We start from the raw sequence: 25516 nt of genomic DNA on the forward strand, positions 1-25516 counted from the left end.
TAAAGCCATTCATGTTTGAGAAAATGAGAAGAGAACAAAGTCAACCCTGTCTGTGCCCTGGAATTACCTATGGGTCTCTAAAAATATACATTTACTTGGGTCCTGCCGTGGAAGTTTTGATCAGCAGGTCTGGGAAGGAAAATTAGGAGAGAAGGCTTTGTGTAAGCCATGGGAGATCCATTAAAAGGAGGAGAGACTGGTCAACATTGTCCAGTGCAGTAGACAGATCAAATAGTAACGGACTGGGCTGTGCCCTTAAATGTGGCTGCTGGGAACTCACTGAAGCCTTTATGGAAACGTTTTCATTGGGACGTGGGAATCATTTGCTGAAGTGACTTGAACAGTGGTGGTGGCTCTTCAGATTGTTGACTATACGGGTTTGTTGGCCAGTCCTGGGGACCCAACTGAGGTTGAACACTCTAGATTTGAAATGGTGTCAGTCTGCATTCATTCATAAATTCATTCAACACTGCCATAGGCACTGAGGTAGAGAGGTGAATAAAATACACAAGAATCTTACATTTTAGAGGGAAGGCAGACAGTAAACTGGTAACAAAGTAAAGATGTTAATTTACAGCAGCGATGCATACAGAGCTAGAGGAGGGCTACCTCCAGTACCAGTAGGCATTGCAAGGAAAGCCACATAAAACACAAAGGGAAAAGAGCTCTTATTAAACCCAAAGCATGTGGGGGAGTAAGGAGGCAGGGAAAGGAGAAGGTGCCTCAGAAGGAATAGGAGCCAAGGCTGTTAAAGATGTTGGAAAGATATGATTGAAGTGATGAATTCTGTTACCCAGTCAGGGTATCAATGAAAGCTAAGGCCCCCTGTGAGTTCCCCTGTACTTTTTTTTGCATCTTATTGTAATGCTGCTTACCTTGTCATGTAATTATTTTCTATTTATCTGCTTTTCAGACTAGACTGTGAGTTCTTCCTGGATGGGGGTCTTCCTTGAATTCCTAACACACTTTAGAGCTCTGGATTTTTTTTTTTCTTTCCTGGAAATGGAGCTGGAAAAATTTGACTCTCACCCCCTCCCTTGTGGTAATTGGATGTACCCATATGGGGTACCAGTGGGGTAAGGCGTAGATTCCCCCAAAAGGTCAGGCCACCTGGTTGTCTGTTCAAGAAAAGGATAATGTTAGATGAAATCCTCAAAAATAACAAAGCAGAGTTCAATGGGATAAACTTCATCATTAAGTTGGTTTAAATATTGCCAGTGGAAACCAACAGGAGGTCAGGAATGGATTGAGTATATTTAGAGGCTGTCTGTAAGAAGAGAGGGAAAACAATCTTTAGTTAAATTTGAAGAAAAAGAGGTTAAGATAGTTTAGCATTCAATAATTTATTCATCCAACAATGTGGAAGAAAAGTATGTATTTTTTTCTATCCTGAGACGTTATTCTTGTTGTCTGATGTCTCTGTCTGCATTTCCAGCCCACAAGAGGAAGCTTATGTGCATTTATATACGTTGGTTACCTTGGTAGCGGCATTTTAGTTTGATACGCAGGTTTCCTAAAATTAATAAAGTGATTTCCAGACTTTCTTTTTATTTAATTACTCTTCAGAAATGTCTTTTTACTCCCAAAACAGCTCATCATAAATTTAAATAATAAAATATCTATCTCTAAAGAACAAATTGTAAAATTTAATAAAAATCCAGCTACAGCTTGTAGTTATCTTTAGCTGCTATGCCTTTAACCGCCCCATCAATCAAATAGATATTACAAGTCCAAGTCACTATTCTGGAAGGTTCTGGAACTTCAGTTCAAATTGGGGACAAAAGCCCCCTCTGACAATGTGTTTTTCACATTTCAGCTGCTCATAATTTCTCTCAGTTTCTTAAATCAACATCCTATTTCCCTTCAGGGCTACTAAATTTAAATATAGATATTAAAATTTTCCTTGAAAATCCTCTTTCGGAATTCTCAATGAATTTCTCCTCATAAGCTATATTTTAAATGGCCAATATATCTGATATTTTCTAGTTTATTTACTTGTGATCTCTCTATTCTCTCATTATAATGTAAATTCAGAGCACCACATTAGGAATTGCAATTCACAATGTACATATTGCTAATATTTTAATTAAAAAATACTGTACTGTTAGGCTTCTAAACTCCAAATTGATAATGGCGTTAATGTGTTCATTTTTTAACCAATTAGTGTGTTGTGACAATTTTTAAAAAGATGGAAATGAAATATTTTGTTCTAACATGATCAGTATGTTTATGTTTTATAATTGAAAGACACTGTTGGTCTGCAGCATCTAAAAATAACCAGTGTTTCTACACAAAGGAGTTACATTTCAAATTAATTTACCAATCATTTTAATCAATGAATTTCTCCTCATAAGCTATATTTTAAATGGAATATTAGCGGGTCTGGACACATTGGACAGGTGAGATTTTTCTGAGTTTAAGACTAGTATTTGACTGTGGTACTGCTGATTTCAAGTAAATATTTAATACAGGCAAAAGATTTTTTAGTATTTTCCCAGGTACCATTTTGTATCCAGCATCAATTTTCCTTCTTTTTGGACTTATTGCTTTCCATGAAAATGATCATGTCCTTTCTCACAAAACAAAACCTTTCAACAGAATTTACTGAAAGTAAAAGAAGCAGTGACAAACCAGTTTTGCTCCAAAGTCAAAAGGCTTTCAAAATAATATGACTTGCTTATACACAAACCAGCTTAATTTTGTGAAGCTTTAAATTGTGATCCTACCACAGTTCAAATGAAGCAGCTTGGGCTTTGCTTTTTATTTCCTCCCTCCTCCCCTTCCTCCTTTCCTTCCTTCCATCCCTCCTTTCAGTCTTTTGTTCTATCTTACTTTTTAAAATCAAATTAGCCAGAGACATTCATTTACATCATGGTTTACTGACTTGCTACATTTTAGCGGCAAGAGCAAAGTCATTTTGATATATGGCAATTTAAAATAATTGCTCTTCTCAAAATAGAAGGGAAATTAGCTGGCCTGGTGGATCAGCCTGTTTAGGCAATACGTCTCCATGTGTCAGCTCGCTGCTCTCCACACCACCTGCTTGAGTTCCCATCAGGGACACAGACCGATGAGATCACTGCAGCAAGCTATAGATGTCGGGGAAGTTAACTGGTCCGATTTTGCCTGGTAATGAGGAGAGTGTCTCTGGAAAATGGGAAAATTGGAACCTGTCACCTCTCAGCAAACTGACTGATTGCTATTGTTTTGCATCTTTGTAGGGTTAGCACAGTGCATTAGTTATTCCTCAGCATTGAGAGTTTAAGTGTCACTCTTATTTTGCAGGCAACAATCTAAGAAGTGTGCTGCGCAGCATAATTGTTGAAAACAAAGTGATAGGGAAAACAAAGTGGGAGTCCTAGAAGGCTAGCTACCACTATCTCCCTTAAGCGATTTTAGCAAGGAGAAGGAGAGGTGATTTTCAAGGACACTGGATAGAGATCATAAATCAAATACTCTCTGGGAGTGACTCAAAATACTTTCTCCCTTAGGAGCGACTCTGCATTCCCCAATTCCTCAAAGCAAAATTCACAATGTCTATGTGGGCAAAAAAGATATGACAATACTTTCAACAGTCCCTAATTTTGATCAGAAAGACATATTTGGGGTTTAGAACGAGTCACGGAATAAAAAAGAAAGAATCATCTTAGGAAGACAGCATTTATTTATTTAACAAATTTACTGGAAGGAAGGTTTCAAGTTGGCAGTCATTGTTGCTACATTCAATTAACAAATATATTTTGGATAAAATAATGTTTCCCCAGAGGAAAAAACATAAAATTATAAAGTTAGGAAAGGACTTAAGAATATTCAGTTCCAAATTATCATTTCATTTGAAGTTACTTGGTAATAATGAATAAACTCAGTATTCAAATGGAAAGAAATGAGTAAAAAATTTTTAAAAATATGAAAAAAAAATGGGTAAGAAATAAATAATGGGGGAAGAAAGGTTAAAATAAATTGAGTAGATTGAAGTACTAGTGGTCAATAAAACGGAGTGGTAATGGGTATGGCATGTATGAGGTTTTTCTTTTTTCTTTCTTTTGCTGGAGAGATGCAAATATTAAAAAAAAAATGATCATGGTGATGAATACACAACCATGTGATGATATTATGAACGAATGATTTTAACCATGCAAAGAATGTTTGTATGTCAAGAATGTTTGTGTATTTGTTCGTTGTTTATAATAAGAATACTTTTTTTAATGAGAAGAAAATTAAATGTAACGATATTGCAGGTCATAACCAATTAGTGGATCTTGGGCAGCATTAAAAAAAATAACAATGAGGGTGTACGGACGGTTCAGTGGTAGAATGCTCGCCTACCATGAGGGAGACCGGGGTTCAAATCCCAGACCATGCACCCACCCCCTCCAAAAATAACAATGAAAAATAGCAATAAATAAATAGAAAATATCAGAATGTATCTTGTAACGTAAGGTAAAGTAGGGTTTTATGAAACTGTAGCTTCTGTGACACTGTGTGCGTGCGGGCAAATGTGTGAGATCGCTCATGATATAAAATGTATTTCTTATGGTGGGTCAAAATAGTTTGAAAATCCTGCCTTTATGTTTCTGTAAGAAGAGATGAAAAGAGACAGAGTCTTTATTGTGCATTTGCAAGTTGCCTACACTTGGCTCAGTGACCCTCACTGAGTAGATTTCATGGCCCATTATAAAACACTTAGATTTGTTTCCATGGCCAGGATTTATTTCTCTTCACAATATGACCAGAACCCCATTTTCCGGCTTTTGGGCCAAATGCTTTGCTTTAAAAATAACCTTTGTGAATGTAACTCCCTTTCCCGCAGACTCCTTTCTCTCCTCAGATAAATTGTGGCTACCTTTCAGTTGTACCCCAAATGCACATCCAGTTAATGTTTTAACAATCATCTTTGTGTTTTATTTGCACAGTATTTGTCTAACCTTTTAAACAGGAGTGCTGTTTTGTTGCCATTATTTCTCTAAAACCTTTTCCAAAAAAAGATAAACTACAGATGATGAATTTAAATCAAAGAAAAAAACCCATCTTGACACTATAAGAACAATCTCTGAAATGAATCTGCCCAAATTTCCAGATGGATCTGATCCATTGAGATACTGTTAACTGGAAGCAAAACCAACGCTGTGAACATTTCCTTCTTTGCAGCGAGAATTTAGAGGTTCGCTCCGAGCATACAGAAAAGAAGACAAACCAGGTCTTGTGACTGTAGAGGGATGTGTTAGTTTGCTGTTGCTGCTGTAACAAGGCGCCACAAATTTAGTGACTTAAAACCACGCACATTTATTATCTTACAGTTTCAGAGGTTAAAAGTCTGACATGGGTCTTATTGGGTGAAAATCAAGTTTCAGCAGAGCTGTGTCCCATCTGGAGACTGAGGGGAAAATCTATTTACCTGCCTTTTCCAGCTTCTGCAGTTCCCAGCTGCCTACCATCCCAGGTTCCTGGGCCCTTTACCCCAACCCCTGCTTCCATCGTTTTCTAATTTCTTCTCTGATTCGGACCTTTCTGCCTCCTTCTTTCACTTAAGAAGACCCAATGATTACAGTAGGCCTATCCATATAGTCTCCCCATCTCGAGATCCTTAATTTAACCATATCTTCAGTGTCCCTTTTGCTATGTAAGATAACATACTCACTGGTTCCAAGGATTGGACCTGGGCATCTTTGGGAGTCATTATTGTACCTCTCACTGGGGATATGAGAATGGAGGTCTAGAATCTGGGGAAAGTGAGGTCCTGGATAATCCTTCCGGTTTCCTTAATTTGTGATTATGGCTTTGCAGCTGGTGACATCCTTGGGGAAGATGGGTTAGGTTACAGGAATCACTCACTCTGGGTGCCTGTGAAGTCTGGAAAAGAGCAGCTAAGGCCACTCTCCACAGCCAGGTTTAGCTTTGCTTTTTTTCTCACATGGGCTACACAATGCACATGCTCAAAAATGAGTGATCACGTCTCTGATGGCTGGAGGTTGCATCTCAGCATTTAATGTTCAGCCCTCTGAAGGTCTTTATCATCTGAGTCTTTATAACATGTCTGTTACCTGCATTTTTTTTTTTATGGCTGTTATTTTTAAGCATTCTCATTAGGCCTGGATTGGAGAGCAGGGCTTAAAAGGAAGAAGAACAGTGAATAAAACCCACTGGTGAAGCAGGACAGGCTAGGGACAAAAAAGCATGAGAAGAGAGGCTGAAGGTTTTCTAAGGAGGACATGAAGATAAAGCACACACAGCCAAAATGTGGACGTTGCATTTAAAAATAGAATAAAGGGCGAGGGATAAAAGCCATGAAGGCAAAGGGAAGAAAAAAATATTTGCAGACACAGGAAACAGGGTTTGAGGAGTAGCTCCAGCAAATGCAGTAACGTTACTACAGATATCCTGGCGTTCAGTCTGATGGCTAAAACACTCCATGCAACCGTGGTCAGAATGGATATCGCTGGCCATGGGAGCCAGCTCTGCTTCCTTTTAGACCATGGTTTATTAATTAAATGTTATCTTGCCAGGCTGAGAGCTTCTGGAATTTTACTGTTCAGTTTTTCTCTTTTTGGCACCGGATACAAATAATTATGGGAAACAAATAATTGATAGCCAATGGAGGAAAGGTGAGGAATGCCCAAATTCATGAAGCAGTTCTCCCCGTCAGGCCTCCGGGGCTGGGAATCCTGTCTTCTGGGAAAGTCGTAGGGTGAAGGAGCCTGTCCCAAAGCCTCAGAATTCTAGAGCCCTCAAATTTGAAGTCTGTGACTCCCCAGAGGACAGGTTGAAATTAGCTAGGATTTCAATCTAAAAACATCTATAAACGTATTAAGCAATGATTAACTTATTAATTATAATGTCTGTAAGAAATTCTGCACGCCTTAAGATAGGGAAGTATTAAATACAAGCATTTTTTAAATTTTACGTTAAGTATTATATGAGGTTCCTGCCTAATTTTCAGGTTAGCTTCAGGGCAATCAGTGATATATTTATTGTGGATTTCTGAAAGATTATTGGGAAAATGTAGAGAATATGTACCCTTAGCAGCAAAAGAAATATATGTTAAAAAATGAAAATCTATGGAAAATGTAAGTTGGGATGTTTGAAATAAAAGTTGTTCCCTGGGCCACAGTGGCTCAGCAGGCAAGAATGCTTGCCTGCCATGCCAGAGGACCCGGGTTCGATTCCCGGTGCCTGCCCATGTAAATAAAAAGGTTGTTCTCTCAGTGTACGAGGTTTAGAAAGGCCTGGAACATTTCTGTTTGTGATTATGCTATTGTGTTGTCGATAACACATAATAAAGAAAAACAAGGTTGGCAGTTTGGCTTTGCATTGCTCTTTACACACACATACAACTGAACCTAAAGACTCAGACTGGGAACATGCAGATTCCGCGTGATACAGACAAACTTAGACCAGGAGAGGACCTTGCCAGATCCATATATGCTACACGAAACAAAAAAAATAACCAAGAGAGTGACATGACCAAAAATCTGTGGCATGAGTTTCCTACCAAACGTGTGTGTATGGAAGGGTTTTCTCATAGATAGTATCTGGATCTGTGCATCCCCATCTGTGTGCACTAGTCCTGAACTGCACTTCCATCCAGCAGGAGCTATTTATTTCCAGAATAACTGTGTCCTGATCAAATAGGATTCATGTGTGCGTGTCGCACCAAGCAGACACACTGGGCCGGATGTGGCTCTTTTCCCTGACTGCCTTGATTCAATAGGATCCAGGCATTTTCCAACTGAACAACTGTGGCTTGGGGAGAATCCAGGTGTTTTTCTCACTGGATATTTGTGGGATTGGCAGGATCCTGGGTATTTCCTTTGCTTTCTCTTGCCTGGAATTATTATAACATATATTGTGTGTGTATATATATATATATATATATATACATATATATAAAAAGTGAACTTTCTTTGTCCCAGGGAATACATTACCTTCTTTTACATCATACACACAAGTTATGGCCAGAAAAAAATGAGCAGGATTTACTGCTATATATCTTGTTTTTCCTAGCAATATCCTTTATGCTGCTTTATATAAATCCATGAATATTCTAAACTAACCTGAAAATTAGGGAGGAACCTCATATAATACTTAACGTAAAATTAAGTACAGATTATATTAAAATTGAATAACCTCTACTTCTTTGAATGAAAGCAAGTAAAACTACCTTTCCACACAGAAAAATCATCTTCTCAGAAGGTACTGCTTGCTTGCAATGGGTGTTGCACCTGTTCTGACATCCGTTTGGTGAGAACCTGTGGGACTTGGCTTTGATTTCTGATTGAAGAAGGCAGTTAGCCTCCCTGGGTTTGGCAATGCATAGACCCTGCTAGAAAGTGGTGTGTGGTTTTGGTTTCCATATCTTGAACTATGTATAGGGAAATTGGAAGGAGTTCAGAAAACAAAAACAAAATGATTACAGGGTTGGGAAGAAAAAGAGCCGGGGCTATTTCATCTAAAGAAAGCTTTTCGGGCAAGACAAGGTGGGAGAAAGGGCGTGTGCATGCCAAAGACAAAGTTAGAGGAACCAAATCTCAGAGAATATGGATTTGAGCAGATCTGACTGACCATTCCTGGCCTGGGGGAAGGAGCAATGAGAAGTTGGTCCACTGCATTAATAATTGAGGTGGAGAATAGGCAAGTTGGGAGAGAGAAGGGGTCTTGAAGGAAATTGGGCAAGAATTCCACTAGCTAAGGGTTCTGTCTCAGATTGAGTCTTACTGGAATCTTCAGACACAGGGAGAACTTCAATAAATGTAACTTTTATATTCCATCTTCTACTAGATTTGAGAAACTTGATTTAATATAGTATATCTAAAGCTACTTAGTGATAAGCTATGTGATAGTTCCCTTTAACCATATGATGAAATGTTGGTATGAAGAAATCATTGACCACTTTTTCTCCATCTTCCTGAAGAATCAGAGAAAAATCAATATATGTTGATATCAGAAATAGAGACAAATATTCTGAAAAATTTAACCATTCTAAGGGGAGAAAATAACACGGGTGAAATGTGGAATCAGTTCCTAACATTAAAATAATGAGGAGCGAGCTATCATGTTTCTTGGGTGGCTTAGATCCTAAGAGACTTGACTACCTATTAAGATTTCCATACTCTGATTTTAAGATTTTAAGGGCACGATATACGTAGATATTAAGTACAGATTATATCAAAACTAAATCACCTCTACTTCTTTTATATTGCTTCCAACAATTCTGATCAAACCTTCTCAGAAAGATGATGCAAGTGAGCTGGAGAAGGGTCTGTTGTCGTGGTGTCCTACCTTACCCCTCAGAGGACCCGGCCCCTGGGGGAGAAGATGGGGAGAAACCTTACATATTCCTGAAGACCTTTCTCACTTGTCCCTAAGCACCACTTCTAAATGGTTGGGGTTTTTTTTTTTGTGTGTGTGTAGCATTCTCAAGTAGTTACCCCTCCTGTGGCTGTTTTGTGCCTCCCTGTCCTTCATGGAAACATGGTGTCCAAAGTTCCTCTTTCTGTAGTTATCCCATGTCATTCTAAAACTCTCTCTCTTACTCTATGGATTTCAATGAGAAATCAGAAGGAAGATAATCTGCTAAAAGAAAATTACAGAAAAAGAAGAAATGACAAGTGAAGAGCTCGGAAGTGCATGGGCACTAGAGCCAGATTGAGTGGGTTGCCATCCTAATTCTACCACTTAAAACCCAGGTGATTCCAGTCAAGTTACTTGTAGTGTCCCTGGACCTCAGTTTCTTCTTCTGTAACATGGGAACAATAATTGTAATTTCTTCCTTAACTTGTTCATGTGAGGATTCAATAAGGTGCTTTGAACAGTGTATGGCATTAGGTAACAATTTACATTATTTACATTAACTAATTACAAAGCTGACAACCACCTACAGTCTGGGAGAAGACATCTTTGAAGATGGTCTTCCTGAACAACTGGTGAAGATCTGTCCTGAGGCTTTCTGTTTATGACAGTTTCTGTTCAATAATAGTGGAGAGTTTCACATCTTCTCCCTTCACACATGCGGGTGGGGGGAGGGGTAAGGGGTCAGAGTTTGATATCACTGAGAATCCCAAAACACTAACCCCTAAAACAATTGTATCACACAGAGGGCAAGGGAAGTAGTATTTATTGAATGCCCTCTGTGTGTTACTCCACATCCGTTATCTCATTTAAGGCTCAACACATCTTTGTAAATTAAATATATTATCAACCCAAACTGGGAAAGGTGGATTTAAATAATTTATCCAAAATCATAAAACAGAATCCGGTTTGTATGGTTTCAAAGCCAGAACTCTTTCCAGTTACCATGAGATTTCCCCGAGTAGGGTCACACTTGACAGATCATTTCTGACAGGCTGTTGGTTCTTGTTTCAGCTAAAATTTTTTTCACTTGAGAAATTCTTTTATTTCTTTTATTCCACAAAACTGACTTCTCAATTCTAGAATGTTGCTCGGGGCATTCAACGAAGGGTAGTGTGAAGTGAGCAGGGGAACTTGGAGTGTACGTACTTGAATGATAATGTCTAAAAACTAATGGGAAAATAGATGTTTGAAGTTCCTGGTTTTCCATTTGTTTCTAAGCTAAACCACTATAAAGAATGTGTCAGTGAAAGATGCAGAAAAATTAGCTGTTTTCCCTTTATTTTTAGATTTCAAGTAAACAGTAGATAGCAACAGATTTTGTAAAATAATGTGATAGAACAAGGAGCCTTTTATAGAATTACAATGAGTAAGACTGCAAAGATACAATTCCCACAGAGAGAGAATCAATCATGGCTAATTGATTCTGAGTTTTGGCTTTACTCTCGTCCTTTAAGAGACATATCCATCTATCAGTTCTATCAACTTTCACCACCCATTCAATACATATTTAGTGTCTAGAGACCATTATTACCAGGTACTTACTATTCAAGATGATGGGATAAAGCACTGTTTAAAGCGCACAGAAATAGTTGAGATTACAATAGATGACTAAAATAGTTTCCAGTACCGATGGAATCTGTGAAGCAAATATGGGGACACAGAGTTTATAGGGGAGAAGCTACTGGAGGTAGGGCAGTCAGCGTTGGTCTTTCTAAGCAGAGGGTGTTTTGAGTTGAGAACCGAATGAAGAAGAGACATCTTTGCAAAGCAGAAGAAAGAACTCCCAGGCATGGAAAGGTTCTAAACAATGCAAAAGCATAAGTTTCACTGATATCAAGACGGATGGAATACAGACGGGAGACAGTGTGACTGGCTCCAGAGTGTTGGTTTGAGACAGGAGAGAAAGGTGGGTAGGGCCATGCTTGCTAGGATCCTGAGTGATTTGAAGAAGTCCTATCACAATCCAAGTATACTGGGAACACATCTGGCAAGTTTTAACGGGGACAGATGCTTTGTTGAAAATCACTTACAAAGGAGCAAGAGTGGAGGCAGAGGTGCTAGTTTATAGTGAGGTTACAGCGGCTGAAGTGAAAGAAAACTATAGATTTAGGAATGAGTCTCCTTGATGGCAACGAGACTTCATTAGTGAAAGGAAAATGACATTATTCTAAGAATGTCTCAAATTCCATTCAACACAATTGATATAAAATAACATTTTAATTATTTTGTCAGAGGTGTAGAAGAAGGCATGGCTGTGAATTAGCAATTATATAGAATTCTATTTGTATATTTAAAAAGCACCTTCTTTGTGCTGCTGCAAAGAACGGCTGTGCAGAGCTTTTGGTTCTCCCTGAAGGAAAGGAAAATTAATTCTTCCTTCTGGGCTAAATGCAAATTTGCAGAAACCATTTATTAAATATGACCAGTCATTCTTAAGAGGGAAGAGAGTCCTTCCTCAGGTATTCTTTATTACAGGCCATTTATCAATTTCTACTGATTATTATGGATAACTGAAGGAAACTTGCGACCATGACGATTTACTGGCATTTTCCTTGGGCTAAGATACAAGGTAGTTTTGAAAGTGCTATCAATAGGCCTGCAAACTTCCTTGCTTAGGGGCTGTGTGTGATCAAGCAACTGGGAAGTAGGTGGTCGGGCCTCAGTCACCCGTCTTTCTGCCCATAAATCAGCATCGTAAAACATCCTGGAAGTGTTGTGATGGCGCTGAATGCATAAAAAGGGCTCGCAAGCCGAATCTATTGTCGTCATTCCTGGTGGCAGAGGGGAGTGACAAGAGGCTCACACGTCGCCGAGTAGTAGCGCGGCATAATAAAGCGTGGTTTGCACCATGTGTGTCACAGATTTCTACGATTTTCTCAAAGATTTTTCCAAGTTCCACCTCCCCCACGCTCCCCCCGACCCCGAATCCCGCCCCGCAGTCATCCTGGCCCCAGCTGTGCACAGGCCTTTGACTCCATCTGTCCTTCCGCTGGGGACGAATTTTTCCGTCCAAATGGAGAACACAAGTTTGGCTTCCCAAAGTGCTTATAACCCCCACCCACTCGGTTCAGCCGGAGCCAAGCGTCAGGACAGTTGGAGGACCGTCTAGGCGATGAGAGGGGCGGGGTGGGGTGGGGTGGGGGTGGGGGGTGGGGGTGGGAAAGCGTGCAGAGGATGCTCCCTTCTCCCTCTCTTCCCTCCGTTCATCTCCACTTGGCCCGAAAAACCGGGGCACAGACCCCAGCAGCCCTACGGTCCAAATCTCCGGGTCCTTTCTCTTGCGGTTGCTCTCTCCTCGTTTCCCTGGCCCAGCAGCGAAAGCGCCCGTGCTGCAGCGCCGCGGCTTGCAGGTTAGACTGTTGCCCTCGCGTGCGCCGCGTCACACGGCGGGGTGCGTGGGGGGGTGGGGTGGGGTGGGGTGCCGGCGCCCAGGGGGCCGAACCGGGAGCCGCGCGGTCCTCGGCGCCACGAGACACCGCCCGGAGCGCCCCAACCCCGCGCCCCCCAGCAGCCGCCGCGGTCGCAGCCCGTTCCACCCCTCCCTTCCTCTTTCTCCCCGGCCCCGCGCCCTCCCTCCCGGCCTCACTCCACCCCTTCCCCGACCCGACCCCCATCCTCTCCCTGTGCGTGTGCGCTTTAAACAATTTCCTCCTTTCTGGCAAAAGGACTAATGCACCTGACTTCACCGGGGGAAACAACCCACCCAGCAGAACAAGGAACAGATGGAAAAGGGATACACGGAGACAGAAAAAGAGATGAGACTCGTTTAAAGAAATCCAGGGGCTGAAGAGCTGGCTGCAGCGGCGGAGACAGCTAGAGCGTCCCTCTCCGGGTGAGCCGTAGGAAGAAGACGCGTTTCACCAGTTGCAGATGCGACCTCGAGAACTCCTGGGTCTGTTGGTTTGTTTGACAAAGTCTTTTCTTCTTTGGCTTAGGCACTGAAGAGGCTCCAGGATTTTTCTGCGATTGGGCCACGAGCTGGCAGTTCCCCAGGAACCTTCCCAAGGAGCTGGAGAAGAAATGAGCCCTTCTGGCCGGGGGACGGGCGGAGGGCGACGGCACGGGGGGGCGCCCGCAGGACAGCGCCTCCTGCACCCCGGGAGGAGAGGCGCCAAGGGGCAGCGCTCCCTGCTCGGGCTCATCATCCACGCGTGGCTGTGGGTGGCCTCGGGCTCGTCTGCCCAGGTGTTCCACCTCCGCCTGTCGGTGGACGAGGGGCTTCCCCCGGACACTCCGGTGGGCGACATCCGCGCGGGGCTGCCGGCCGCGCAGCAGCGGGAGGGGGGCGGCTTCTTCCTGTCGGAGGACTCGGACGACTCCCCGCTGCTGGACGACTTCCACGTGCACCCGGACACCGGCATCATCCGCACCGCGCGGCGCCTGGACCGCGAGCGGCGGGACCACTACAGCTTCGCGGCCGCCACGCTGCTGGGCGCCGTGGTGCAGGTGGAGATCCGCGTCAACGACGTGAACGACCACTCTCCCCGCTTCCCCCGCGACTCCCTGCGGCTCGACGTCTCCGAGCTCAGCCCGCCGGGCACCGCCTTCCGCCTGCCAGGTGCCCACGACCCGGACGCGGGCCCGTTCAGCGTCCAGGGCTACACCCTGTTGCCAGCGTCCGGCCTCCCGGAGGACCCCGCAGGACCTTTCTTCCAGCTGCGCTACGGAGCCCGGGGCCCCCCGCCCCCGCCCCCGGCGCCGCCCGACTCCTCCTCGGCCCTGGAGCCCCTGTACCTGGTGCTTCTGCGGCGCCTGGACCGGGAGACGGCGGCGGCGCACGAGCTGCAGATCGAGGCGTGGGACGGCGGCCGGCCCCGGCGCACCGGCCGCCTGCGCGTGGAGCTGCGCGTCCTGGACGAGAACGACAACCCTCCGGTCTTCGAGCGGGGCGAGTACCGCGCGGCGGTGCGCGAGGACGTCCCGCCGGGCGCCGAGGTGTGCCGCGTGCGCGCCACCGACCGCGACCTGGGGCCCAACGGCCGCGTGCGCTACAGCCTGCGAGCCCGCCAGGCGCCCGGGGCGGACGGCGGCGGCGGCGGGCCCCTGGGGGACGCGGCGGCCTTCGCCGTGGAGGAGCTGAGCGGCGTGGTGCGCGTGCGGAGGCCGCTGGATCGCGAGGCGCAGGCCTGGCACCAGCTGGTGGTGGAGGCCCGCGACGGGGGCGCCGAGCCCGAGGTGGCCACCGTGCGGGTGTCCATCGCCGTGTTGGACGTGAATGACAACGCACCCGCCATTCACCTGCTCTTCCTGACCGAGGGCGGCGGCTCGCGCGTGTCCGAGGGCGCCCGGCCCGGCGACTACGTGGCTCGCGTCTCCGTGTCCGACGCGGACGGCGACCCAGAGAAGGAAGAGGAGGCCGCCGGGGAGCCTGGTGTGGGTCTAGGAGGCGGGGACATCTCCTTGTCTTTGGAGGGCGGCGATGGAGCCTTTGCGTTGCGGCCGGGCGGCTCCCCTGGGGTATATTTCCTTTGCGTGGAGGGGCCCCTGGACAGGGAGAGCCGCGACCTGTATGAATTACGACTGGTAGCCACGGATGCGGGGTCACCGCCCCTGAGCACGGAGGAGACACTGCTGCTTTGGGTGGCCGACGTGAACGACCAGCCACCGGTCTTTAGCCAGGAACACTACCGAGCCTCGGTGTCCGAGGCCGTGGCCCCTGGCTCCGCGGTGGTGTGGGTCACTGCCTCGGATGCAGACGAGGCTGGCACCGACCACAGCCGGCTGCGCTACACTCTGTTCCAACCTCCCGCTCGCTGCAGCCCAGAGGCTGTGTTGAACCCCGAGGGCTGCGGCCCGTCCTTCACCATCGATCCCGAAAATGGCGTGATCAGCACCATCCGGACCCTAGACCGAGAGGTCCAGGAGGCAGTGGAGCTGAGAGTGGTAGTCCAGGATCTCGGAGAACCCCCGCTCTCTGCCACCTGCCTGGTGAGCATCGCCGTGGATGACGTGAATGACAATGAGCCCGTGTTCCGGAGGCAGATGTACAATGCTACCCTAGAGGAACATGCCCCAGTTGGACACTGTTTTCTGCAGGTGAGTGCCTCAGGCCTGTGGATCAACCAGGAGGCCATGGGAAGGGTCGGGGAGGTTGTGAGTATGGCCAGGGAAGGAGAATTGTAATGTGCCTGGCTGTGTTCCTGAGAGCAGGGAACACGGGCTCAAGTTCCTCTTTGCCAGGGGATTGGACTGAATGATCACTAAGGTTCTTGATTTTGCTTATGGAGGCCTGGCTTCCTTCTGATTTGCACCCACATCAGTGGGAGGAATCACCCATCCAGACTATATGATGGCAGTGTGTCGGTTTTGGGGGTATCATTAATGGGAAAATAAGGTGGCTTGGCATGATGGAGCTTTTCAGATGACGAAGTGTATATTCCTTTAAACACTGAAACTGTTTTGGGTATCCATTTCCAGAGAGTCCTTCCACCTTTGCCCACCTTCTTCAGAAGGTCCTTATTTCCTTAGGACGCTATTAAGGATACCCCCAAAACCGACACACTGCCCTCACACAGTCTGGCTACGATGGGTGATTCCTCCCACTGATGTGGGTGCAAATCAGAAGGAAGCCAGACCTCCGTAAGCAAAATCAAGCTTCTTCAGAAGCTTGTTGGTTGAAGACATCAAGTCTTTGTAGCATCAGTTGTGGACTGAGCTCCTGCCAGTGTTGCCTTGAGGACTCTAAGAAGCATTGGAGTGAATGGTCTCTTATGAAATGGGTCGCTACCCTTTTTTTTGACTTAGGTGTCTTGCCTTTTAGAATTGTTCTGATCTCATCTTTACTGTAAGAATGTTTTGCTTTGTTTTGTTCTCCTGTGCCTCCTTCTGGCACCACTCCTAAGTGCTTCCAGCTTCCTATTTCTTATCTGATGTGAGATAACAACCAGATTTCTAAGAATGTTAAGAACTGGAATAGATAGTAATTAGAAACTGAGCGGCTAACTTGTGAATGAAGCTCTAAAGCTCACTTTGCAGACTGGCTTGTTTTAAATCTCTGCTTACGTCCTGGCTTTCAGTTAAGGGGTTGAGGCTTTAGCTTTATACATTAGATCTAAAATAATAATTTTTAGATAAGTGAGGCGCTACTGTATTGTAAAAATGGGCTACATGATTCTTTCTATGTTTTTAATCTTTTGGGTCTGTGGAGAATAATTATAATCTCCATCCTTTTCACAAGTATAATTGGGAACTCTGAGTTGCTAGATTATTAAAAGGAGGCATGAAATTAATAAATGGTAGCTACTGCAACAGACGAATCCATAAACTAACAATCAAAGTTTATATATCCTCTCACATAAGGTCTGATGCAGCTTGGCTTGTGGTCCTCCAACCAAGATAGGACCAGGCCTGGGAGTGGCTTGTACTCTTCCATCCAAGTCCCATTACCCATTGGCAATCACGTGTTTTTAATGCACTTGGCATTAGGTATACTACAGTGGAGGCTGGAACACGTGGAGGAGCACATGCACACCAACAATTTCTGTCATGGGTTTCTGAACATGCAGTCATTACAGGTGAGAAGTTGGACTAGATGACTTCCATGGTTTTTTCCATCTCTAAGACCCTAAGGATCTTGGTATGAAATAGTCCAGCTATTCTAAGGGATGTGAGCAGGGTAGATTAATTATGACTGCTTTTATGGGAACCTGTCTTTGCAGATGTTTCTGAAATTTTGAGGAGAATCTGCCATGAGGTGTGAGTTTATCCCATTGTTATGACTTGGGATGTGCTGGATCCAGCTTGTCTCAAGTGTAGTACTTCACCTCCAACAATTGCAAAAAACCCTTTCTAGGTTACCAAGTACCGCTACAAATGGTCTTAGACTGCGCTCATTAGAATTTTTGGAAATTCCTGTGATTTAGTCCCCTCAAGTTTGCAGAGACCCTCTTTGTCACGAGGCTCTCTATTGGCCTCTCCACAGCAGCCGTGTGAAATTCCTTCTGGTTCCATAAGTCACCTCCTTCTCTTCACTGTCAGACCTTGTGAATGGACGGCATATGCCCCTGCCTCTGCTTCATGGTTACTCTCATTCCCCTATAATCAGACCCTCCCCCACCACTCAACCAAATTTTGTCTCTCGAAAGGTATCAATAATCCTTTGCTTCTCAAATTCAATTTCTTTCTTAGTTTATAGTCTCCTGCATTCTCTCAGCAGTAGATTGGACCACTGCCCCCCTCCTCTTTCTTGAACCCATCTTCCTCCCTGCTGTTGTGTCACTGCATTTTTTTCTGTCCCTCTCTTGCCTATTAATTTTTTTTCTTTGCTACCACACACTCAGTGTGGTAGAGAGGCATTTCCAAAGGTTCTGTCTTGCTTTTACTTCTCTCTTTTCTACAATTTCTTCTTCTGTATTCCTAGAATTTCAAATTTTTTCCCCCCACTTTCCAGGATCAACCTCTCTTACAGGCTCCAGGTTAACATTTTACTACCTGGTATGGAACTCTAATGGGATGTATTTTTGGCCTTTCAAACCTAACATTTCCAAAATTGAACTAATTTTCCCTGCCACCATTCTTATCTTCTAAACTTGATCTAATCAGCTGTTTTTGTAATTTTATTATTTTTTTTCATTAATGTCTGCTTTCTATATGTGTGTGCATGCAATTGGTATATCTTCAGGTGTGTATTTGCCATTTGTTGGGGTGGTTGCGTTTTGCACTGCTGAGAATTACAGGGGTAAAGGATAAGATCATGTCCCTTATCAATCAGTTGGGTAAAGGGTAGGTTTTCTGGCTTTGCTTGTTTATTTGCTCTCTGAACTTGAGGAGTCTCTATGTTTGGCGGTTGCCAAGACAGTATGCACTGAAGATGGTAGCTACCATCTGGGAAGAGACTAAGAGATGGGAAGGCCTGATAATTACTGGGCTTCATGGACTTGTAACTTGTTTCTGATTCAGGATATCTACTGGTATTATTTCCTTTGTATTGATCCCTTAAACTTTAGTAAACATTTCTAAACATGTGAGCTTTGTATCAGCTATACTATGGGGGTAAAAATAGAGACTCAAAAATGCTCCCTAGGGCGTGGTCAGATTTAACAGCAGCGTTATTTATTTAGCTCTCCTGAGGTCTGGCTGGTGATGGTGGATGTCAGGAAGCGGCAACATGAAGTAAGGTGGTTCTTAGCAGCGCCATGGGACTCTTTTCCAGAAGGGACTGTCCCAGTGGCAGCTTTGGAAGTAAAAGACTTTATTATGGAAGGAGGTGTTTCCTTAAATCTTAGTGTCATATTTGATTCTCCTCAAATTTGACCACTATGGTTGCCATGGCCTTTGGTATTTTACATACGTCCCTTATTTTATACCCCCTGTCATCCGCCTTGTCTGCCCATCATCACGCCTTACCTACTATTACATACCCTTCAAACTGGAGAGGTTGTAGGCGATCTCAAGTTGTGTCATTCCTCCCCCTTGAGTGTTTTCTGGGTTCTGTCTACCTCTTAATGTTCATTGTGGTGCTACAGGTTCTGGCTTATTTGTATTAATAAAACAGTGGATTGTGAGTACCTAAGGACAGGGCTGCAATGTACCTGTATTGAGCCTCCTGTAGTTCCTAGTGTCCTCAGTTGCATATATTAGATCATTAACTTTGTTGAATGGTACTAAAGAGCTACATAGTGAAAAAAAATCTGGTATAAAGGGTTACAACTTGTCATTGCATTTACTTTTATATACACATACATATGTGTATATATATATATTGCATATATTAATTATATTTTAAAGTTTATTTCCTCAATGTATTTTATCATTGATCCTTTGGAACCAACTTGCATTGCTTATCCCATATTTTCTGTCTCCCCTACTGTTTCAGTTTGCCAGAGCGAACTGAACACAATATGCCAGAAGTAGATAGGCTTGTATAAAGGAGATAGATGTATTAAGTTATGAGTTACAATTCTCAAGGCTTGAAAATGTCCAAATTAAGGCATCAACAAGAAGATACACTCTCAGATGAAAGGCAGCCAGCATCTGGGACACTTTTGTCAGCTGGGAAGGCATGTGGCTGACATCTGAGTTCTTTGCTTCCAGCTTCTGAGTCCAGTGGCTGTCTCTCCAGGCGTCTAGGCACCCTCGCTTAGCCTCTCTGGGGCAAACTGGATTTCATCTCTTGGCTATCCTTGGCTCTCTCCAGGTTCTGGTTATTTCTGTGAGTCCTTGCTTAGCATGGAGATATTTCTATCTGGTTCCTCTCTACCACAAGTGAGGACTCTGGTAAATGGATTAAGATCTACCTTAAACAGGCAGGGGTCACAACTCCATGGAAACAATCCAATCAGAAGGTCCTACCCTAAGTAATATGCCTGCCCTGGCAAGATTGGACCAAAAAGCACGTGACTTTTCTGAGGTTCATAACGATTTCAAACCAGCACATCTACAGACCCAGTTTTTACATCTTTTATTGTTACTTTAACTACAAAAATCTCTTCCCACAGCCATGCCTTACAACCTGGAATCATCTAGAACTGCTCTATCTCTTAAATCTCAAGCTGTGTCCCAGTCTCTTATCATCGTCTTCTAGTCTTATATCTTTCTCAGTTTTTTTTTTATTTGATTTACATGTACTCTTTGAGCCTAGGTTTTTCTTTTTAGGCTCCTTACTCTTTCTTTTCTCCCTTTGTCTATCAGCCCCTCCTTGCTTCAGTTCCTTCCCTGCTCAGTTGAGATCCCTCCGTGCACCAAATTAACAATTGCGCTGTCTTACCTGTACACATACCATAGACAGTGAACCAATATATTCATCTGCCTTCCTTCTCCTCTGCCCCCCAACACTCGGATTTTGGAGTAATGCTCTATTAATTTCAATTATGAATTGGTTTTACTCTAAGTATATGGTATCCACTGGGCCCTCAACACTACTGGGTGCTTCTGTTGCATGTCCTGGTCAACTCCTTATTGAACTCACCTCCGTGTCTCTCCCACAGCTTTACCTCTTTTAGCATCATATTTTGCTCTCTTTGCTTTTTGCAGATAATCATGCCTCCTATTCCGTAAAGGCCAGAAGGTGACAACTTGTTTTTTCCCTCCCACTTTAGATGCTTCTGTATCTACACCATCGGGTACTTAAGGACTAGATTATTCTCCTATCCAAATCATACCCTTCCACCCATGCCCCACATTTCATCTCTCCCATCTTCTCTGACCCTTTCTTACTTGTCCGCTTTCTCTTCTATTCTTACCTCTTCCTCTACTCTTTTTATTACTCGTTAGCCAATAATACACCTCTTCTATTCTTTGTAGTGTTTAAAATTGTCTGTGAGCATCCTGTCCCTGTTTGCTTTTTTCTTCAGTACCCTATTACCTGTAACCATCCTTACCCAGTCCTAGTTACATGCTATGGAACCCTTCCCATTGAAAATGGGTTCTGGAAATCTTTGCTTCTGTCTTGTCGAGTGTCTGGTATCCCTTGGTGATGAATTTAGTATCCTGTTTAGCTCCTGAGCAAAACTGATCTTCTTTAGCATCTATTGGTGTCAAGAAGTTATAAAGAAAATGCAGCCGTTAAAGTGTAAGAAATAACATAAAGGATTTATTATTGCCCATTTCTTAATATTACGTCCTGTAGGTAATGGAGAACATTGATTGGTATCTTTCATATGAGAAAAAAAGGTTGAATAAAGGATATTGTATACAAAGGATATTGTATCTCTATTGAAGATACAAAAATTCATTTGTTTTCTGTACTGTTTAAATAATCTTTCTGCTTTTACCTTTTTACTTGATAGCTTTTAGGCATACAAACCCAGCTGTGTACCTGCATTAAGGTCGCTGTAGCTTTCTTTCTTAGTATTCTATTTTGAATTTCCTTTTAAAAACCTTGGCTCATAACTGTATTACAGGTTTTACCCCTTGCCCCCGCCCCCCCCAAATGCAGATCTCTGCTAGCCCACTGATGAAGTGTGTGGAAGCCCTTTGGTAGAAAGGAATGGAAAAGGATTACTAGTTTTCATTATGTCCGTGTGTCTTTCATTTGGTCAGAGGACAAGTGACCTTGTAGATAAAAGCTTCGGTTACGGAGCCAGACAGACCGATTTGAATTTCAGCTCCGCTGCTTAGTAACTTCGTCTAAAGCAAATTCCCTCATCTTTCTAAGTCTCAGTTTTATCATCCATAAAACAGGGATGATATTAACATCTACTTTATTGGATTATTGTGGGGATTAAATGAGATGATGCACGTCTGGTACATAGAGCCCTTCCTGACACATGGTACAACACTGGAAACATTATTATGTGCATTTTCACTTAAGCTTTGATTAAACTGAGAAGGTTAAAGAGTGAAAGAAAGAAATGTCGAGTTAAGACCTTGTTTTGAAAATCCCAGCAACTGGTCATGTTACATGGTCATGGTACATGACCAGAAATATGATCCAGAAACTCAGTTGACACTCCAGGAAAATGTACCATCTTGATTACTATCTAGGACTTCGGTCCCAAATTTATTCTTGTTCTTACTGTGACACTAGACTGGAGCTTTGTGAGCCTTGAGGAAGACTGGGCTTGGCTTAATGTGCAGGCGAGAGTAGTTTGAGAAGCCTGTTTTCTTACATTCTTCTGAAGTTCATCCCTCATACTTGCTCCAATGATTTCCATTACTCTAGGTCCTTCTCTAGCATTTCAAGGTTAAGGATATGTCTGAGAGAGAAGAACCACCAGGCTTTGTCTTAGAGCTCTGGTCTGATGAGAAGTAAGTGATTCAAGTGAAGGAGAAGCACTTGACTTCCTTGACTTATGGCTGATTTTTGTGTTCTTCATTTTTTTAAATTGATCATTCTGAGAGCTTCTCCTTTCCATTCAGAGACAGAAATATGGTGAAGGGAAGAAAGATGCTTTGAGTTTCCCTTTAATTAAAAAGGAATAGTATCATTAATAGTGACCTTTAACAAACATTTGTGGATGCACACTATTTTGTGTGTGTTGCTAATTGTAAAATAAAGTCATTGAGCGGTCTTGCATGTTTTATTATGTAGGAAGTTTGCTAACATAAAAGGGGACATCAACTAAAATTTATTTGGATGCCTCCTTTAAGAAAGCTGGCCAACCCAAATCATTCCTCAAAAGTTACTTTGCATATGGAAACAGAAAACATGTAAGATATTATAATTAGAATATTAAGATATAACTTATAAAGTCAATTTTATTTTTATATGCCGTGTGTAACTTGATATATTGAAATTATTTATATTATCAAATAAATTATTTCTCTCTACCCACTTTGCAGAAATTCAAGCATCTATTTTCTGCTTTAAATGATTGCGGCAATTTTTAATTGCTGAATCTTTTCCTAATGACTATGTTGGCTTATTTCATACCAAATCCTCAGACAAGAGGATACAATCCACGTGATGCTTTTGGGTGTACACCATGGCAGGAAGCGAGGAAAGCTGTAGTACAGCTTTGTTTTTCCAAGGACATCAAATAGATATCAGTTTACTGACAACAATTAATATAACAATTCTGTTCAGTACAAGGGACCGTCTTCCACTTTCAATTTAAAAGCTTTTTTTTGGTTCAGCTTCATGAAAGAATGGAGGTTCTTTTGTGCTTCATTTAAATGAACCGTATCGAATTAGCCATTGTTATGAATGCGTTTTCGAGTGATTAAATATTTTTTAAGCTTTATTGTAAATGGTTTGATTTTGAACAGTTGTCTAGTCTTATATTGTGGACTCCTCTTGGTTTCTACATTTGGAAACAGAGGAAGTGACTGTTTACTTAGAGATTGGTCTATGTCTGTTACACAGGAACCAAGTTATGAGGTAAGAAGCAATCTGAGCTTAGGCACTGTTTACTCTCTTTTGAAGTATAGATTATTTTAAGAACTAAACTGTTAGAAGTAATACAAAGGCTGTTTCGCTCCATAATGCATAAACAAAAACACAATATTTCAGTGCTGGCAGATGCTTTATTTCCTGGACTCATGTTACAAGAATTTTTATGTGGCGTTTTTCTTCTGTAGAATCTAATTGCTATGCTTATGTCGGTTCCACTTCCATTGGCTCTGGCAGTGTCCAGCATAAAGAAGAGAGGTGACAGGAAGAGTAATTTATAAATTAATACTTGATAGTACTTCAAGTCATTTGCTTGCTGGCACTAAAAATATGGATTATGGATATTACAGCATTCTCCAAATGACAAATGAATTTGATAAATTTACCTTGAGTCTTGAAAGTTAGCACATTTTTAAAAGAAAAATATTACTTTTGGGGGGTAGCATGTTAATGCTCCATCTACAGCATTAACTATATCTACAGAATTTTGCCCTATCTACAGAAGCATTCAATTATGCTATATCTACAGAAGCATTCAATTGTTTACCAATCTAAATTCACAATACCTTAAAGCTATTTTATTATTATTTCTGTAAGTGCATTTTAACATACCAAGTACCATTAGCACTTTTGTTTGTAATTTGTGAAGAGTTTTTCTCTCGTTTCTTCTTCTTCTTCTTTTTTTTAATGAGAAAGTTAACCTTATCCCATGTAGAAATAGGATTCTTTTCCAAAGGCTGCTTTTAAAAATTTTTCAAATATTTTTTTCTGCCTCATTCTTTCTTTTCTCTGTTTTTAGATTCCAAATTCACCTACATTAAAGTTTTTGATCTGAGACCCTGAAGTGCTGTTCCATTTTCTTTTCAGTGTTTTTTTTTTTTCTCTTTCCTTTGGATAGGATGGTTTCTATTGCTGTGTTTCAAGTTTGCATTCTCTTTCCTCTGATAACTCTATCCTGCTGTTAAGCCCATTCAACAAATTTTGTATTTTAGATTTTTCATTTATAGAGGTTCTAATTTGTTCAATTTTATAATTTGTTTCCCCATTGATATTTCCTGTTCTTCCATTCATTGCAAGAGTGTTTTCCTTTACCTCACATAGTTGTAATATCTTTAAGCTTTGTAAATTCCAACAACTAAGTGATACTGTGGTTGGCCTCTGCACTTGTCTTTTTTTTTTTTGCATGGGCAGGCACCAGGAATCGAACCCGAGTCTCTGGCATGGCAGGTGAGAACTCTGCCATTAAGCTACCACCCTATAATTATCTTTTTGTCTTGAAAATGGATTGCATGTTCCAAGTTATTAAGGTGTTGAATAATTTTGCATTGTACTATACGCATTGTAACTGTTATGTGTACAGTTTCTGGCTTCTGTTATAGCCTTGCAATTAATATTAATTTTTTGTTTTAGCAGGCAGTTAACTCGGTTGGACTCAAATGGCAGACTTTGTGTGTCAGTGCAATTTCAGTTCAGGTCTGTCTTTCCTAATTGGGCTGTCTGCATTCTTCCTTATGTATGTGCAGTTCAGGTGTCACTTGGAGATTCGGATAGAGTTCATACACAGAATTTTGGGCTTGTCCAAAGGGCTTTCTCTTTTCTGAGATCATTTTCTTACATTCTCATGGCTTTGGTTCCCTGGACTCTGTCTTAAGGTTCATCAGTCCAGAAAAACTGCGACTTAGTGTTGGAACTGTAGCCACCTTGCCTGAAGACCCTTCCTAATAGCCTAAAAAAAAGACGGAAAGGGACACACCTTGAAACTCCAAAAAGGGAAATTCTCACTATGCTGGTCCCTTCTCCCAGTTTCTGACCCCTTGCAAAAACCTGTCTGCATGTTCAGTCCCCAGAGCTTTTAGGTTATTTTTTCCCTATTTTATCCAGAGATCATAGTAAGAACATAGCCAAACCAGAAGCAGAATTCTTGTTTTTTCTTTACTTCTCAATTTATCTTAATTTTGATGAAATTAAGATAATTAAGACTTAATAGTAGGAGCCACTTGAAAATAATGCCTATAGAATTTTACTCTCTACCTAAATGTATTAGATAATGATTCAATAATGGCAGATAATGTTTAAAAGTTTACTGTTTCAGGTTTTTTTTTGTGGATTAGCTAGTGTAATCGTTGCTTAAATAATTTCATGTATTTATAATTCTAAAATTTTGATTGACAAAAATGATCATCCTTCATAATAAAAATATAAGTATATTATTGATAAAAATATAAGTAGAAATCAACTGCATAAATTAGCTGAGAATATTTCTCACCTCCAAATGGCAGACCATATTTGGGTTTGGCTGGAATATGTAGGAAAAGTCATTCCTTGTGACTTGTTTGAAGAAAATCAGTTCTCAACAAGCTTTGGTCACATGCAAAGAACCATGTAGAATTGTTAAAC

The 25516-nt window shown here is 42.3% G+C and overlaps 1 protein-coding gene and 1 long non-coding RNA gene across 2 annotated transcripts in view; both read left to right on the forward strand.

Moving 5' to 3' along the window:
• Positions 1-12532: 12532 nt before the first annotated feature.
• On the forward strand, positions 12533-13399 carry LOC143666043 (uncharacterized). The gene is made up of 3 exons (XR_013167328.1): positions 12533-12698; positions 13014-13180; positions 13284-13399. It is a non-coding gene; the product is annotated as an uncharacterized LOC143666043 (long non-coding RNA).
• Positions 13400-14664: 1265 nt separating this feature from the next.
• DCHS2 (dachsous cadherin-related 2) overlaps positions 14665-25516 on the forward strand; it is a 300220-nt gene continuing 289368 nt past the window's right edge. Inside the window, exon 1 of the mRNA XM_077139745.1 lies at positions 14665-15384. Within this exon, the coding sequence (XP_076995860.1) occupies positions 15331-15384 (54 nt within the window). The 5' untranslated portion in view covers positions 14665-15330. The remainder of the gene's footprint in view (positions 15385-25516) is intronic.

Source organism: Tamandua tetradactyla, chromosome 22 (assembly GCF_023851605.1).
Source record: "Tamandua tetradactyla isolate mTamTet1 chromosome 22, mTamTet1.pri, whole genome shotgun sequence".
Taxonomy (NCBI): Eukaryota; Metazoa; Chordata; class Mammalia; order Pilosa; family Myrmecophagidae; genus Tamandua; species Tamandua tetradactyla.